The sequence below is a fragment of the Nasonia vitripennis genome, chromosome 4 (assembly GCF_009193385.2).
Source record: "Nasonia vitripennis strain AsymCx chromosome 4, Nvit_psr_1.1, whole genome shotgun sequence".
Classification (NCBI taxonomy): Eukaryota; Metazoa; Arthropoda; class Insecta; order Hymenoptera; family Pteromalidae; genus Nasonia; species Nasonia vitripennis.
Genome location: NC_045760.1, coordinates 32,553,531 through 32,567,882, shown reverse-complemented (window position 1 = coordinate 32,567,882; position 14,352 = coordinate 32,553,531). Strand labels below are relative to the sequence as shown.

At 47.9% G+C, this 14,352-nt stretch overlaps 2 protein-coding genes and 1 long non-coding RNA gene across 5 annotated transcripts; 2 read left to right on the top strand and 1 right to left on the bottom strand.

Annotated features, from left to right (window-relative positions):
- LOC116417421 lies at positions 1 to 4,948 on the bottom strand. Its single transcript, XR_004227683.1, has 3 exons — positions 4,866 to 4,948; positions 118 to 285; positions 1 to 51 (listed from the first exon to the last, which is right to left on the bottom strand). It is a non-coding gene; the product is annotated as an uncharacterized LOC116417421 (long non-coding RNA).
- Positions 3,987 to 5,955, top strand: LOC100680499. Of its 3 annotated transcripts, none has more exons than XM_003428045.3 (5): positions 3,987 to 4,417; positions 4,892 to 5,120; positions 5,303 to 5,488; positions 5,564 to 5,614; positions 5,701 to 5,955. In XM_003428045.3, the coding sequence occupies exons 2-5, from the start codon at positions 5,006 to 5,008 to the stop codon at positions 5,904 to 5,906; spliced, it is 558 nt and encodes a 185-aa protein (XP_003428093.1). In that variant the 5' UTR covers positions 3,987 to 4,417; positions 4,892 to 5,005; the 3' UTR covers positions 5,907 to 5,955. The 3 variants fall into 3 exon arrangements, with proteins under 3 accessions (XP_003428093.1, XP_032454728.1, XP_032454729.1); XM_032598837.1 differs by having other exon boundaries at positions 3,987 to 4,430; XM_032598838.1 differs by lacking the exon at positions 3,987 to 4,417 and adding an exon at positions 4,601 to 4,777.
- A 3,560-nt stretch (positions 5,956 to 9,515) lies between these two features.
- Positions 9,516 to 10,352, top strand: LOC107982171. Its single transcript, XM_016989726.2, has 3 exons — positions 9,516 to 9,617; positions 9,803 to 10,060; positions 10,147 to 10,352. The coding sequence occupies exons 1-3, from the start codon at positions 9,545 to 9,547 to the stop codon at positions 10,350 to 10,352; spliced, it is 537 nt and encodes a 178-aa protein (XP_016845215.1). The 5' UTR covers positions 9,516 to 9,544.
- Positions 10,353 to 14,352: the final 4,000 nt, after the last annotated feature.

The following is a 14,352-nucleotide window of genomic DNA, read 5'->3' as shown; positions in this document are numbered from 1 at the left end:
TTCCAAATATCGATATGCAATCGCAGTCGTCGGAAGATTCGAGGGCCACATCTGTAATTCGTGGTTTATCGTCTAAATATTCTTTAAAGCAAAAGAGACTACTTTGAAAATCATTACCGTGTCGCGATCCGATTCGCTCTGCGACGGCCGCTAGCAGGGTAGAGTTCACTGTCGAGTGCCCCTTTGACGGCCTTGACTTGCATTCGACGACGTAAGTACGTGTGGGCTTTGTCCAACACAGTCCATCTCTGCTCGAGTCGCAGGTGTAACATTTTGTAGCCGACGCTGAAACAATGTTCAATTTGAATTGTGCATCATTCAATTCAGGTGCATGGGTATGGCTCTTTTGCATGTTTGTGTAGAAAAATCGAGGGATCACAAATTTGACAAAAGCCCGTTGAATGCAATTATACAAGCCGATTACTTACCCTGCTCGACGGAATAAACTGCCAGAAGCACGATGAACATTGGAATAGGCACCATTTTGGAATACATCTTGACTGAGCGAACAAGTAAGCTAACAATGATAGCAACCAATATTTAAACCTTTTTATATTCAACTTACCACAAGATTCCTATCGAAGATAAACGCGATTTAATGAAGGATTAATTCAGTTTTCAGATAAAACACGTAGAATAATTTGAAGAATGCACTGTCTGACTAATTCATTTCCGTTCTACGAGTGTTACACTTCGAGCAAGAAACCGATTAGTATCCCGCATTATTATGGTTCTAATGTATTGGTAACGCCCCTTCGTCAAATCTATTTAATTAGATACATGTGTGAAGTGTGACACTTACGGAAATGAGAAATTCAAACAGTGCATTCTTCAAATTATTTTACGTGTTTTATCCAAATTATCAATTGATCCTTCTTTTAATCGCGCTATATCTTTGATAGAAATCTTGTGGTAAGAGTAACATAATAAGGTGTATATATTGATTGCTATCATTGTTAGCTAACTTGTTCGCTCAGTCAAGATGTATTCCAAAATGGTGCCTATTCCAATGTTCATCGTGCTTCTGGCAGTTTATTCCGTCGAGCAAGGTAAGTTTCATAAAAATAGTAACTAACACCTATACCACATTCCATACATCGCATCTCCACTACGATAAAATACCGATTCAAAGCAAACATTGTTTCAGCGTCGGCTACTAAATGTTACATTTGCGGCTCAAGCAGAGATGGGCTGTGTTGGGGCACTTGACGGTGAACTCAACCCTGCTAGCAGCCGTCGCAGAGCGAATTTCAAAATAGGCCCCTTTGCTTTAAAAAATATTTAGACGATAATCCACGAATTACAGATGTGGCCCTCGAATCTTCCGACGACTGCGATTGCATATCGATATTTGGAAGTAAGTATTTACAAAATTAAAATACGTCCATACCGAATAGAGGCGTTGACGTGGCATTTTTTCTAACATTGCAGTTTTCAAGAATGAGGACTGGGTCATAAGAACGCCTTCTTACAAAGATGTCCCCTGTGCTCTATATCAAAAGGAACTTGAACATATTGGGTTTAAAGTGAACAGCTGCACTCGTTGCAATAATGATTTGTGCAACACACAAAAATTATAAGAAATTAACTAGTATGTTTTACTCCTGTCGACTTGCTCTGTTCTTTAATAAAGAGACTAGGTACACCTGGCTAAAAAAACGCATATTTTTATAAAGAAATCTTTGAAAGTAGCCGTTTGAACAAAACAATAATCGCAGTAAAACCTCCTATCGCAATTAAGCAGGAAAATTGATTTTTGAATGATCTCATACAATGGAAGCAATAAATAATTGGTCAAGTCAATATCGCAGTCAATTTTTCACTAGTTATGAGGGCAGATCTATTTAGCTACGATCTCTGATATATTGAATAGCATATGTAGCTAGTACGCAATTGAAATATTTAAAATTACGATTCGTCAGCATAAACTGAGCGTCGGTTAGCTCAAGTCACCCGCGCACTGACGCGCGTAAACGAGGAAGCGTTAAACATCCGGTGCGAGTGAAAAAACCAACTTCGAGAATTGCCCAAAGTAAATGAGTTGTCGAAGCGCGTCTCGGGAAAACCGGAGTTAATAGAGCTAGCTTGTCGCGTGTCCCACTTTTTTCGTTCTCGAGCTTTCGGCGTCTCGGCGGTAAATATAAAATCTTATTATTTCAAAGACAGAAGCTCAACCTTTCGCCAGCGCAATTGCCCAGAAACCCGTCGTTAATCTGAAGCATCGGCTCCGATCGCATCTCCTTGCGCGACTAACGAGCAGCCCGTGAAAAAAATGCCGAACAACCACAGCGCAGCATCGTCGACAGTTGTCTCTCTCTCTCTCTCTCTCTCTCTCTCTCTCTCTCTCTCTCTGGCAGTATACACATCGTGTACGATATCGCCAGCAACGCACGCAGCTCTCCCCCGGGAGCAGCGCGACACGTCTCCGGCATCACACCTCTACTGGCTCCGCAGCATCGCCGCCGTGTCGTATCGCTGCAATAATAACGCGTAAGCGATACCCGAGTCCCCCAGCGTCCACATTAGGGGTCGACTCGGCATAATCATCTCCTTGGGGCCCGATTCTCCTCTCTTTCTCTCGCATTAGGGAAGATCGACGAGCTCGCGACAACCGATACGCCGAATTATGGATATGGCGTGGACTCGTTATGTGCGGAGGGAATCGCGTATCCAGCTCTCGAGGAGGTGTCGAGATAACAAGAGGCCGGGATGTGTCGGGCGGCGGCGGGGGCGGCGATCATTGCACGAAAAAGAAGCAAAATAATCGGCGCGGCTCGGATTCGGTATAATTTTATACAGCGGCCTGATTGCCGTGACGCTGCCGGCAGTAGGTCGTCCTCGTCGACTGCAACACTAGCCGTGGAAAAGTGGCTAGGCGTGCTTTATGGCGCGTCAAATTAAAAGATTCCCTCCTTCGAGGCCGACAGCAGCCGACCCTTCGGTTAGCTGCGATCCGATCCACTGCTCTATGCGGCAGCGATCGCCCTTTAAATTCTCGCCGGACGCGGCTCACATGTGCGTGCTTCGCTCGACTGATGCACACGTGCGCGCATAGTGCCGCTATTCATGTGCCGTGTGTATAGCTCGTGTAGGATTCCGCGCGGGGCTGCGGCGCGTCCGTCGAGTCGGCGTTATTTTGTTCAAACTTCGCGCCTTTGTTTAACCTGCCCGTTGAAAAAAACACACACACACACACCGACGCAATAATTAACATGTTCGGGGTAACACGCCGGCGGCCGTATCTGGCTGCCGGCACTTGGTCTAACGAGCGAGATAATCCGAGAGCTCACGAGAGATAATTCGCGTCTAATGGCACGTTTATAATGGCGCGCTCGCGCGTTCGCAGATGTTGGTTTTTAGTTCGCCGGGGCCTTCGGGGAGTCGTGCGACTGCGTCGCCGGGCTAAATGAGCCCTGATCGCTCCTGGGATTTCCACGCGGGGCTCTTTCGCTCGTCTCCGCTGCTCCTTATCTGCCTTATCTCGGGGAATTGACGAAGTGCGGCCGCTGGGTCGTCACATTGATACTGCCAATTAGGTTTTCCGGGTGGGAACCGCGGGTGCGCCGGTTCTCCCTTTCGGTGACAGTTCTTGTACAGGTAGGGATATATCATATTTTCTATGGGATATTAGCCTATTTGCTTTCGAGTACATCAACTATTTCAACATTTTTCAAATAAATCGTAATACTTCGAAGGTCAGCCTATTCTAGCGTAGTGCGACGGGGTAACCGTCTGTGTAGAAAAGTCCTCTCTCTCTTTTCCCCATGTTGCTCTCTATCCGAACTGCCCATGAGTTGATACTCATAATTATTGGTATGCATTTTAGATAGAAAAGAGCCGAGAAACAGCCGAGTAGCCGTAAGCCCGCACGAGAGAGAGAGAGAGAGAGAGAGATACCAGCCGCGCGACTACACACACACGCTGGAGCTCACTCACGCTCACACCTAAGCCGCTCGAGTCAGAAGATAAGCCCGCCGCCGGGAGGGGGAAAACCTCGCGCCAGGCCGCGGCAGCAGATACTATACTGCTACTTGTATGTGTGAGGCGTTGAGTGTGTGTAAAAAGAATATTCACCTATGTAACCTAAAGAATTATTTATTTGTAATGTATGACATGAGAGGTGGTATGATACAGTGTGAAAACCCAACGATCGCACGAGAAAACATATGTAAATCGCCAAATGTAACGGCACTAGACCGATAACTATGTATTGCGCTTGTGTGAGTACTCTAGGGAGGTGTACCGTCGCGCCTCGGCCAGAGAATTCGCCCACTTGGTTTTTCGTCGCAGCCCAGAGAACATCCCTACGGTTGACCAGACATTTGTTTATTGAGAGTAGAGTAATATAAGAGTGCGTTATCCTGTGTTATTGTTATAAGAACGAGGGAGAGGTACGAGAGAGAACTTCAGCCGGAAGGTAGTGTTTAACGGTAATATTTATAATATATATAGAGTGTGAGAGGAATAAGCCGGACGTTGCGAAAGGCGGAGCGTTACTGCCTCGTGGCAACATTTTGGATCAGCCGAGATTAATATTATCGGAAGTGAGAGAGTGTTATGAGAAAAACAAGCTTAGCGAGTAGTGCGTAATTATTGTCTTTGAGTTACGTTCACGAATAATATTGACAGTCGAGATTACCGCCGGAGTTATTTCATTAAAAGTCGTAAAGTGTTATCAAAACGAGGGATTTGTACTTATTTTTCCTTATTTTTCCCACGACCGAATCTCCTCAGAGTACAAGAGTGCTCTAGTAGCCGCGGCAAAGCAGTTGAGAAGGTAAAGTAGTCCGACCTGGCGCCCCTTTTTCCTTCGTATAAATACGGTCGGACGTGAGTCAGTATTAATTAATTAACGTAAAATCTACCTCGTTACAGTAGGTACTTTTTTCAGGCCATAATCTCACATCGTGTCGAGCTTATACAGAGATTGTTATCGTACGCTGCTCTTATCTGTATACTGATGTAGTCATCGTTCAATTTGTTTGCGACTATAAAGACACCTGGGATGCAATCGTCGCCATCAGTTGTCATTTCTCGCAGAGTCAAGATGTATTTCAAAAAACTGTCCATTCCGAGTCCAATTGTTTTCGGGCTTCTGGTACTCTTTTCCGCCGATCAGGGTAATCACAATCAAAATATCGATAATCCACGATGTGGTTGAGCTTTAGAGAAACGCAGTTATGTGAATTATTTTTGAGTGTTATGGTTTAATCTAATAGTAGCTTTGCCTTTTATTTTAACCTTGCACTCTCTAACTTACTCGTCTCGTTCTTACGTATTCGAAAAAAATTTATCCTTTCAGCTTCGGCACGAAGATGCTACGCCTGCGAGTCAACGAGTACTGAGTCATGCTGGGTAGAGGGTACATCAGCACCTATTGAAACTTGCGTATTGCCAGGCCGATCGCTAGCATTGAACTCAGCCACGAGCTCAACCAATACAACTATTCTAGAGGCGATGGCATTGCTAGGCCACGAAAACAGCACAAGTATTTCATAAATATTTCATTCAGCTGTGCAGTCTTATGCTTTCTCGGCCAGTCTTAATGCAATGTGCGTTTCAGGTGTCGGTCCCAAGTATTATCCCACTTTCGACTGTGGGAAATTGGTTGGAAGTGAGTACTTTTTTAAAGAAGATACTATATTAGCATGGAAGTTCTATGGAGATGTTAATTACTAATTTTCTCCTTTAATACTTCAGATTTTCGAGGCTACAATTACGTTCTAAGAATATGTACTGTGGAGCAAATCCCTTGTGCCAGCTACGTGGGTGCATCTGAAAAACTCGGCTTTTACGTGACAGGCTGTCATCGTTGCAGCGGCGATTTGTGTAATTCTTCGACCAGTATCAACGCTGGGATCACGAGCCTCGTTGTATTCGCCACGCTGTTTTTCTTCCAGAAGTAAGATCCCAAGAACTGACGATCTCTGTAAATAAACTGACCTTATTCGTAAAGTTGTACTTATTTCGTGCCCACTGCAGTTCTCATCGGTAAACCACTCTGTTTCGGACGCGTGAGGTCACGGATATTCTCGGCCTGTTGCGCAGACCGAGAGGCACGTTTGATAAGTCGTCAACGGTAACTTCGTCTTATCTGCGATAATTCTATTCGATATAACTCTTCTGTATCAGAACGTATCGGCCAGAAGCTAACGCGTACAATCGAGTTCACTTTACCAAACCTAAAAATCGCGAGCGAATATTCTCACCGAACCGATAGCACCCATGCCTGGGAGAGGAAATAGACGAGAGCGTTAACCTTAAAATCGCGCGCATAATGCGCGTGTTTATGCGCGCGGGGCTCGCGCCTGCTTCATGGAGCACGTAAATTTAATTCGCACCTAATGACATTAGCCGGCGCCGCAGTCGCTCCTCTCGTCTGGAAATTCGCGATGATGCACGCGCGCGAATTAAACGACGTAAAACCGCAATCGCGAAAGTTTCAATTTTCATTAGCGCGCCAACGAGAGTTTGCCCGCGCGTGTAAACTGGCCGAGCGAGAGTCTCTCTCTCTCTCTCTCTCCCACAATGGCCGATTTCGCGCTGCAGACTATGAGCGTCGCTCTAGCGCGAGGTACACTTAGGCAATTAGTGAAATTCGCGGGGGTTTCGCCGCTGCACGGACGGATTGACGCATTTTTTTTAAATCTCGAAAACGCACTCGGGAATTTTCGTTTACCCGCGGAGGTTCAGCACAGCGCGAAAGCCGCCACAGCGCGCTCGTAATTATAACGAGAGGATGGCGAAATTATTTTTAAATCCGCGTACGCGCTAGGCCGCGCGTGAAAAACGCAGCAGAATGGAACGCCGCGATTATCCCGTGCTTTAACAGCACAGGGGGAGCGTGGATTTAGAATTTTCCGAAAAGGAAAGCCGAGCCGAGCCCGAAAACTTCAATCGATCGGCTCCCGAGAAGCATCTCGCTGAAATTCCGGAGACAGCGTCGGTGTAGGTTTTCCGCGTCTGACGTGCCGCGCGTACGACCGCAAGAGTCTCATCCTCCTTTTCCTTGACTGACGTCCCTTTTACCCTCGACTCGTTGTCTTTTTCGCTTCGCACGCGCGGCGCTGGTGTCAAGTGACAAACGGGCCCTGCAGCACACGTAGGCGTCGTCGGGCTGGATATAATTTGTCAGGAAATCACCCAATTAGCCTCCCAGTTATGCGGCCCAACAGATTTAACCAATTAGTTTAGCTATGCGAGAGCCCAATACATTTTCGCTTTCGCGCAAGCGAGCAGAGGGCATCCTCGTGACGAGGCATTAGGGATCGCGACGCGCGCGGCGAGCTATTTCGATTTTATATTTGGATCGGTATGTCCCGCGCGCGGACTTTTTCGCCGCCTCGCAATCCGCGAATACATTTCGCGCTGCTTATTACAGCCGAGAATAGCCGTCCGTTAATCATCCCCCGAAAAATCTCCTACGCTCGGATTCTCGCGCTTCGCGCACGGACTGCGAGAAATACGGCGTCTAGATGGGGGTAAAAAGAGACGCCGATTTCGCTCGACTATGTGTATACACGTGTGCGCCGATCCATTTTGCTCGAGAGGAGCTCGAGCAATTTGTCTCCCTAATGAGATGTCAGCCCGTCCGACGCGTGAAGTACACGCGATCTCTCTATATCTTCGCTCGCCGCTCGCTTTTTTTTTCCTCCAGCAGCTTATTCCTTCAGCTCTATCGAAGCCCTCTCTCTCTGCCTCTGCTGTCTCTGCTGCCGCGCTCGCGGTATAATTGCCTTTTACGCACACGTCGCGCGCGTATATTTATGAAAAATCATTAAAAAGCGCTGTGAAATTTCAGCTGATGAAAAATAAAACTCGCCGTACTGAGAAAATTGCGAGCCGGGCTGGCGCGCGAATTTCTTGTAGCGCGTGCAATTACAGTACGCTCGCGATAATTAAATTGTTAGCCTTGTTTATTCCCCGAGTTGCTCTTTACGTTTCGAAAAATCCTGCAGCAGCGCTGCGGAAATTAAAAAATTTTAATGCAATATAAAGCGACGTTATGACGGCGGAGAGCAAACTCGGACATTCCGTTTATTTATCGTCCTTCGTTAAGGAGAGCGCGCGGGAGGGCCGATGCTGTAAGAAATCGATCGCAGCAGTACACGAGCGCCGATCCGTTATCCCCTCGGTCCTTTCCTCGAAGACGCGAAAAAGCGGCATCGAAAGTCGAGTAGAGCGTCCCCGATTCCCTGCCCCGCGGACATTCGTCCCCGAGTCCGAGGCGATTTGTCTCTGTCCCTCGTTTGCTCGTGTCGTCTTTTTGCAGACGCCCCTGAGAGAGCCAGAGAGATCGAGATAACGAAGGAGGTCGACTGGGTCAGCGATAAGGTTATCAATTTGTCGTTAGACGATCGGGGATTCCCTCGTTCCAAGTGATTCGCGCGCTGATTGTTTTTCGAGTGTGATGCATGATTTTTCGAAAACACCGAATCGCGCCGAGCTAATAATCGCTTTTATATCGAGATCGAACGACGAGATAAGCGTCCGTAAAAGTCTGCGCGAGTAAAAAGGCATCGCAGGGAAGAGCCGACGAAGCCGTTAATTGAACCTGTCGCGATTCCGTAGCCTCTCTCTCTCTCTCTCTCTCTCTCTCTCTCTCTCTCTCTCTCTCTTTCTCATCCGGCCGCCTGGAAATCCGTCCGGAGGAAAAGTAGGAAGCTCCGGGAAATCTGCGACCCTAGAGTCGACTAGAGTGGGCGGCGCGAGCGATCGCTTAGAGAGCAAAGGACCATTCAATTAGGATCGACCGGAGTAATCCCTGTGCTCCGACTGGTCCCGCTGGCCATCCTTTCGAGCTGCACGTGTGTCCGTGTGCGCTGTTGAATCGAACAGTCGGCTGTGTGTGCGCGCGTCGCAGCCACAGCCTTAATCGATGGACCTCTCGAAACTCTCTCACCCTCGATTAAAGGCACTTTGTGCCTCCGGCGCTTTATTCTTAGAGATTCGACGCTGCTGCTGCTCTGATGGATGGGGGAGGGAAAAATTCGACGAAGCTTTTCAAAGGGCTTTGTTTCTCAGTATACGGAGGATTGTTTTATTGGTTATTGTTTGCGGAAGCCACGGAAAGGGCGAGGTGATAAATTTCATTTAACGAACCGGAAAGACGATCCACGCATTATTGGAATATCGGAATGAGGCGTCTGACTCGGCGTTTCTTTCTCTCCCAATTAGAGACTCCGATCGGCTGGGGCGTTATTCTGACAGCTGGCTATCTCTTGCGCCACACCATGCCATGCGAGCCACTTCCAAACTTCCAACGCGTAATTAACTCCAGATTACATTCTGGGGACAGTGCGCATAGAACAAGCGACTTGTGCATTGAACATTTTTTAAATAAAACGTAATACTTCGAAGGTCAGCCTATTCTAGCGTAGGTACTTTTTTCAGGCGATAATCTTACATGGTGTCCAGATTAATTAGAGATTGTTATCGTATAAAGGTCTATCTGTATACGGTAGTCATCGTTCAATTCTTTGCGACTGTAAAGACACCTGGGATGAAATCGTCGCCATCAGTTGTCATTTCTCGCAGAGTCAAGATGTATTTAAAAAAACTGTCCATTCCGAGTCCAATTGTTTTCGGGCTTCTGGTACTCTTTTCCGCCGATCAGGGTAATCACAATCAAAATATCGATAATCCACGACGTGGTTGAGCTTTAGAGAAACGCAGTTATGTGAATTATTTTTGAGTACGTTACGGTTCGGGTTATGTAAATATTGGTTCCCAATTTAATAGTATCTTTGTATTTTGTTATAACTTACAATATCTTTTATTCGAAAACAATTTATCGTTTCAGCTTCGGCACGAAGATGCTACGCTTGCGAGTCAACTAGTGGTGGGATGTGCTGGATAGAGGGTAACTCAGCTCCTATTGAAACTAGCCGACTGTATGGCCGATCTCTAGCATTAGACTCAGCCACGAGCTCAGCCAATACAACTATTCTAGAGGCAATGGCATCACTAGGCCACGAAAACAGTACAAGTCTCAATGCAATATGCGTTTCAGGTGTCGGTCCCAAGTATGATATGTGCGACTGTTCGAAATTCGTTGGAAGTAAGTACTTTTATAAAGAAGATACTATTTATACATGAACGTTCTATGGAGCTGTAGATTACTAATTTTCTCCTTTTATACTGCAGCTGTTCAAGGCCACAGTTATGTTGAAAGATCGTGTACCAAGAGGTATATCTTTTGTGCTGACTACGTGCGTGCAGCTGCAAAACTCGGCTTTAACGTGACAGGTTGTCATCGTTGCAAAAGCGATTTGTGTAATTCTTCGACCAGTATCAACACTGGGATCACGAGCCTCGTTGTATTCGCCACGCTGTTTTTCTTCCAGAAGTAAGAACCCAAGAACTGACGATCTCTGTAAATAAACTGACCTTATTCGTAAAGTTTTACTTATTTCGTGCTCGCTGAATTTCTCATCGGTAAACCACTCAGTTCCGGACGCGTGAGGTCACGGATAGTCTCGGCCTGTTAACTGTAACTTCGTCTTATTTCGATTTAGACGAATTCCTATACTGACAGCTGTTTATCTCTAGCGTCACACCAGCGCCACATGCCGTGCGAGCCACTTCCAACGCATAATTAACTCCAGATTACATTCTGGGGACTCGGTTCCTTTTTCCAACTATTTCGATCCAAAGTGAAACGCAGTCCGGTATAGCCGAAAAAGTTGGAAAGCGAACCCTTTAGTCCCTCGCCTCGGTGCACAGCACTCAGCACAATCCGAGTCATCCCAATCACATTATCCAATACACACTCGGCAGCTCTCCTAACGGCAAACACGGCACAATAGCTCTCAAATCAAAAATTCGTTCGCTCCCGATCCCCGACCGATTTCTGTTTGCTCGAGGTTTCGCGTCTCTCTCAGTCTCTCTAAAAAGGCCGACCGCTAAGACGCCCGCCGGGATCGAGGCTGTAAACACGGGCATCGAATTAATGCGACTCGTGCGCCGATTAAACAAAGGGTGAAAATCGAGGGGCTGCTTTTTGCGAGCCGTCTGCGCGCCGGCTCTTTTGTGTACGGCCTACACAGCAGGTGTAAACATTCGGCATTTATTAGCTCGTTAATCAATCAGCGGGATGTGGCGCCGCGGGGGCTGAACTTTTCGGATGTCAGGTGTCGGTTAATTAATAAACTCCCGAATTTTTCGCTTCGACTGCGTCGTCGCCGCGAAATTTTCGCCCCTCGCGCGTATATTCACCGTATTTGCCTTCGCTGAAACAACGCGCGCTGTAATTCGCGATATTTGTTAGCTTTCAATTAGACTTATTGAAAATTAATATTTGCAATTTATTGTAGCGTGTTCGATTAATCAGCGATGTTTTCGCGTGTAATCACTCAATTCTTCGGCGATAGCGTCGGTTATCGCGGCGCGAGCGAAAATTCCGCTTCGAATATGCGGCAGAGCGGAGTCGTGCGCTGCATAAATCATCTACGAATTAAATTCGCGCGCGAGCGCGTTATTCCGCCGTTTTTATCTCGAGCCTGCCGCCCAGGCGCATACATTTCCGATAAATGATGCACAATCGAATCACCTCGCAGCGACGGCATAGCATCGACGAGGCGATCCGGGCCGTAAAAATTTTTATTCCGCCTTCTTTTACGCGCTCGCGCGCAGTGGACTCATTTCGCATAAAGGCCGTATTTTTCACGGCGAAAAATCAGCGAGCTCGAGCAAAGTGCACCGTTAAATTTCTCCATTTCCCGGCACCGAGCGGCACCTGCGACGCAGCCGCGGTAGCAGCCTACTACGGGACTTTTTATTTTATGGAGCTATACACCGCGAGTCACGGCCGATTTGACCCCTGCATAAGCGTCGCTCGCAGCTCGGTTATACGAGCTTTGCTCGCGATATGGATAGTTTCCGAGAAGTAGGAAAAGTGGGGCGTGGAAAAGTTGTTGCTGATCGATGTTTGCATCATATTCGAACGTCCTTATCTCCGTTAAATTTCAACCGGGCGATCGTCCGCAAAAAAGCCACCGCACCACCAGCTCTCTCTCTCTCTCTCTCTCTTGGCGGAAATAATGAGCGCCGCGGAAAAAGAGCGGGTGAAAGATAACGCTACAGCGCTGCAGCTACGTGTATAAGCCCCGCAACGGAGACAGAGCGAGAGCTCGCATCGGGGATGACTCTCTCTCTCTCTCTCTCTCGAGCGTTGAATGCGGTTTAATATTAATGGGAACTGATGATAAGCAGCGCAAACAAGCGTCGAGTCTCCCGGGAGAGATCTGCCTTCTGTTCCCCGCGTGCAGTCGGGCGATACTAACAGCGTATACCACCCCTACCTCTCTCTGCGCTATACCTATAGGTATCACGTGTGAGTGTGTGCGCGCACCTATTCAACTGCGCCGCCCCTTCCTTTTCGCCCCGCTCCCGCGAGCCACGAGGGCTTTGACTGCGTGCGGCGAGGAGAGAAACGCTGGATTAATGTTTAATTTTACAACATACGGGGAATTGCGCTCGTAAACGACGCCGATTGTCGCGGCGGCGCGTCCCGGGAGCTGCTCGATCGGCATGATGGATCGTCGCTTCCTGCTACGCCAGATAAGGCCACCTCGTTCGTTTCGCTTTTTGTCGGACGCGAAAATTCGGATGTCTATTGTAATGCCGAAAATCCGCTCGCGAGCATAATGAAAAAGCAATAACGCTCCCCGACGATGTTTACGGATATACGTCCGCCGACCCCCGGTCGTTTTTATCATTCGCGCATTAGAGCCGACGATTGTGCGCCGGAGCGTGCAAGTGGGGTATGACGATTGGCGAGCGGAGATTTAAGCCGGGGGACGCTCTGGGACAAGTGCGCGCCGGTTCGATTCCGGCGTAGAAAGCTTGAGGAAAAAAATGATAATTCCAGCGCGGAAACGATACTCCCCGCACGCAGTATGTGCAAGTATATAAAACAGCGCAGCCCCTTATCCCATCATCCTCTCCTCGCGTTTACATCTCGTCAATATTGCATCTCGGCGAGACACGCTTCCCGCGTGGATATAGTCAATTAACGTGTTATGTGAATAAGTCCGCGCGTCGAAAAGAGCCGCTCGATTGCCCGAGGAATAATTCATCGTGTGGCGCCGAGCTCATGGAAGTGTAAATATTGGCCGACTCGGTTACGCGCGCGCGAGGGGACGCGGCTTTTTTCTTACGAGGCCCTTTCTAATGCTCTCTCTTCCTCTCCCGGGTACTTGACGTCCCCATAAATCGATGATGTTGCGTTATATGGCGGGATCGGAAAATTCAGTGCGTGCATAATTCGCTGCCGAAGCAATGAGCGTGAAACGACGTGATTAAAACTGGGCGAATCTGATAGTTTAAGTAATACCCATCCTATTACGTAATTAGCCGGCGAGTCAATATTAGCGGAGGTTACGCTGCTGCCGCTGCTGTGAATGAGCAGTGAAGTAATCGGAGGACTAATTAAAGGAGGAAAAAGAAGGAGACTCTCTCTCTCTCCCTCCTTCGAAGTCTGAAAAGTCATCGTCGCCTAAAAAGCGAAACGAAAAACTTTATGATTAAACACGGCCTCGCACGAACCGCGTAAAACTTTCACGAAAATTAGCGGCGGAGCTAGAGCTCGGATGAAAAAATTCTTCAATCCGGCCGCGCGCGTTTTTCCCGACGGTTAAATAATGGAGCAGCAATCAAAGGAGCGACTTGACGTACAATTAGTTTTCGCCTCTCGCGAGCGCGACTTTCCTCTGCGAGAGGGGCTACTTATAATTAGTTAAGCGCTCGGCCGCGGACATATACGTATGCACGCCTACTCGGAGTGTAAGGTACAGAGCGCGCGGGGGTGGTAGGGATGGGATGCGCGCGTCGACGGCGGCGCGTGGGGGGTAGGGGAAAACGCGGGGGATTCCATTATTTAACCGAGGTAGTTTAGGCGAGTATTAAGGGTTTGAGTTTATGACACCCCTCGGCTGCCCGGATTGCCTATTAATACGATATGAGCTTCGCTCGTTCACCGAGCGTTTCTATGCTGTACCTTCTCTCTCTCTATCTCTCTCTCTCTCTCTCTGTCTTTTTCCCTTTATTTTCACCTCTGCTCCCGCTCCTTCCTTATCAGGGATACGCCGCGCGCGCTCTCTCGGAAAGAGAGATTCTTATACAGCAGCAGCGCCCGCTATTGTCTCCGCAACTATGCGCCCCTTGTTTCTTGCTCCTTTTTTACGCTCGTTCTTAGTTTCGTTCCTCGCCTTTTTTCCCCGAGACGGCCGCGCTCGCCTTTTGCTCGATTTGCATACGCTTCCTCGCGTCTCTAGTTATTTCCCTCTTGCGCAGCCCCGGGAGGGCGTTATTTTGCTCCGTTATCCTCCTGAATAATACAATCGCTTGTTT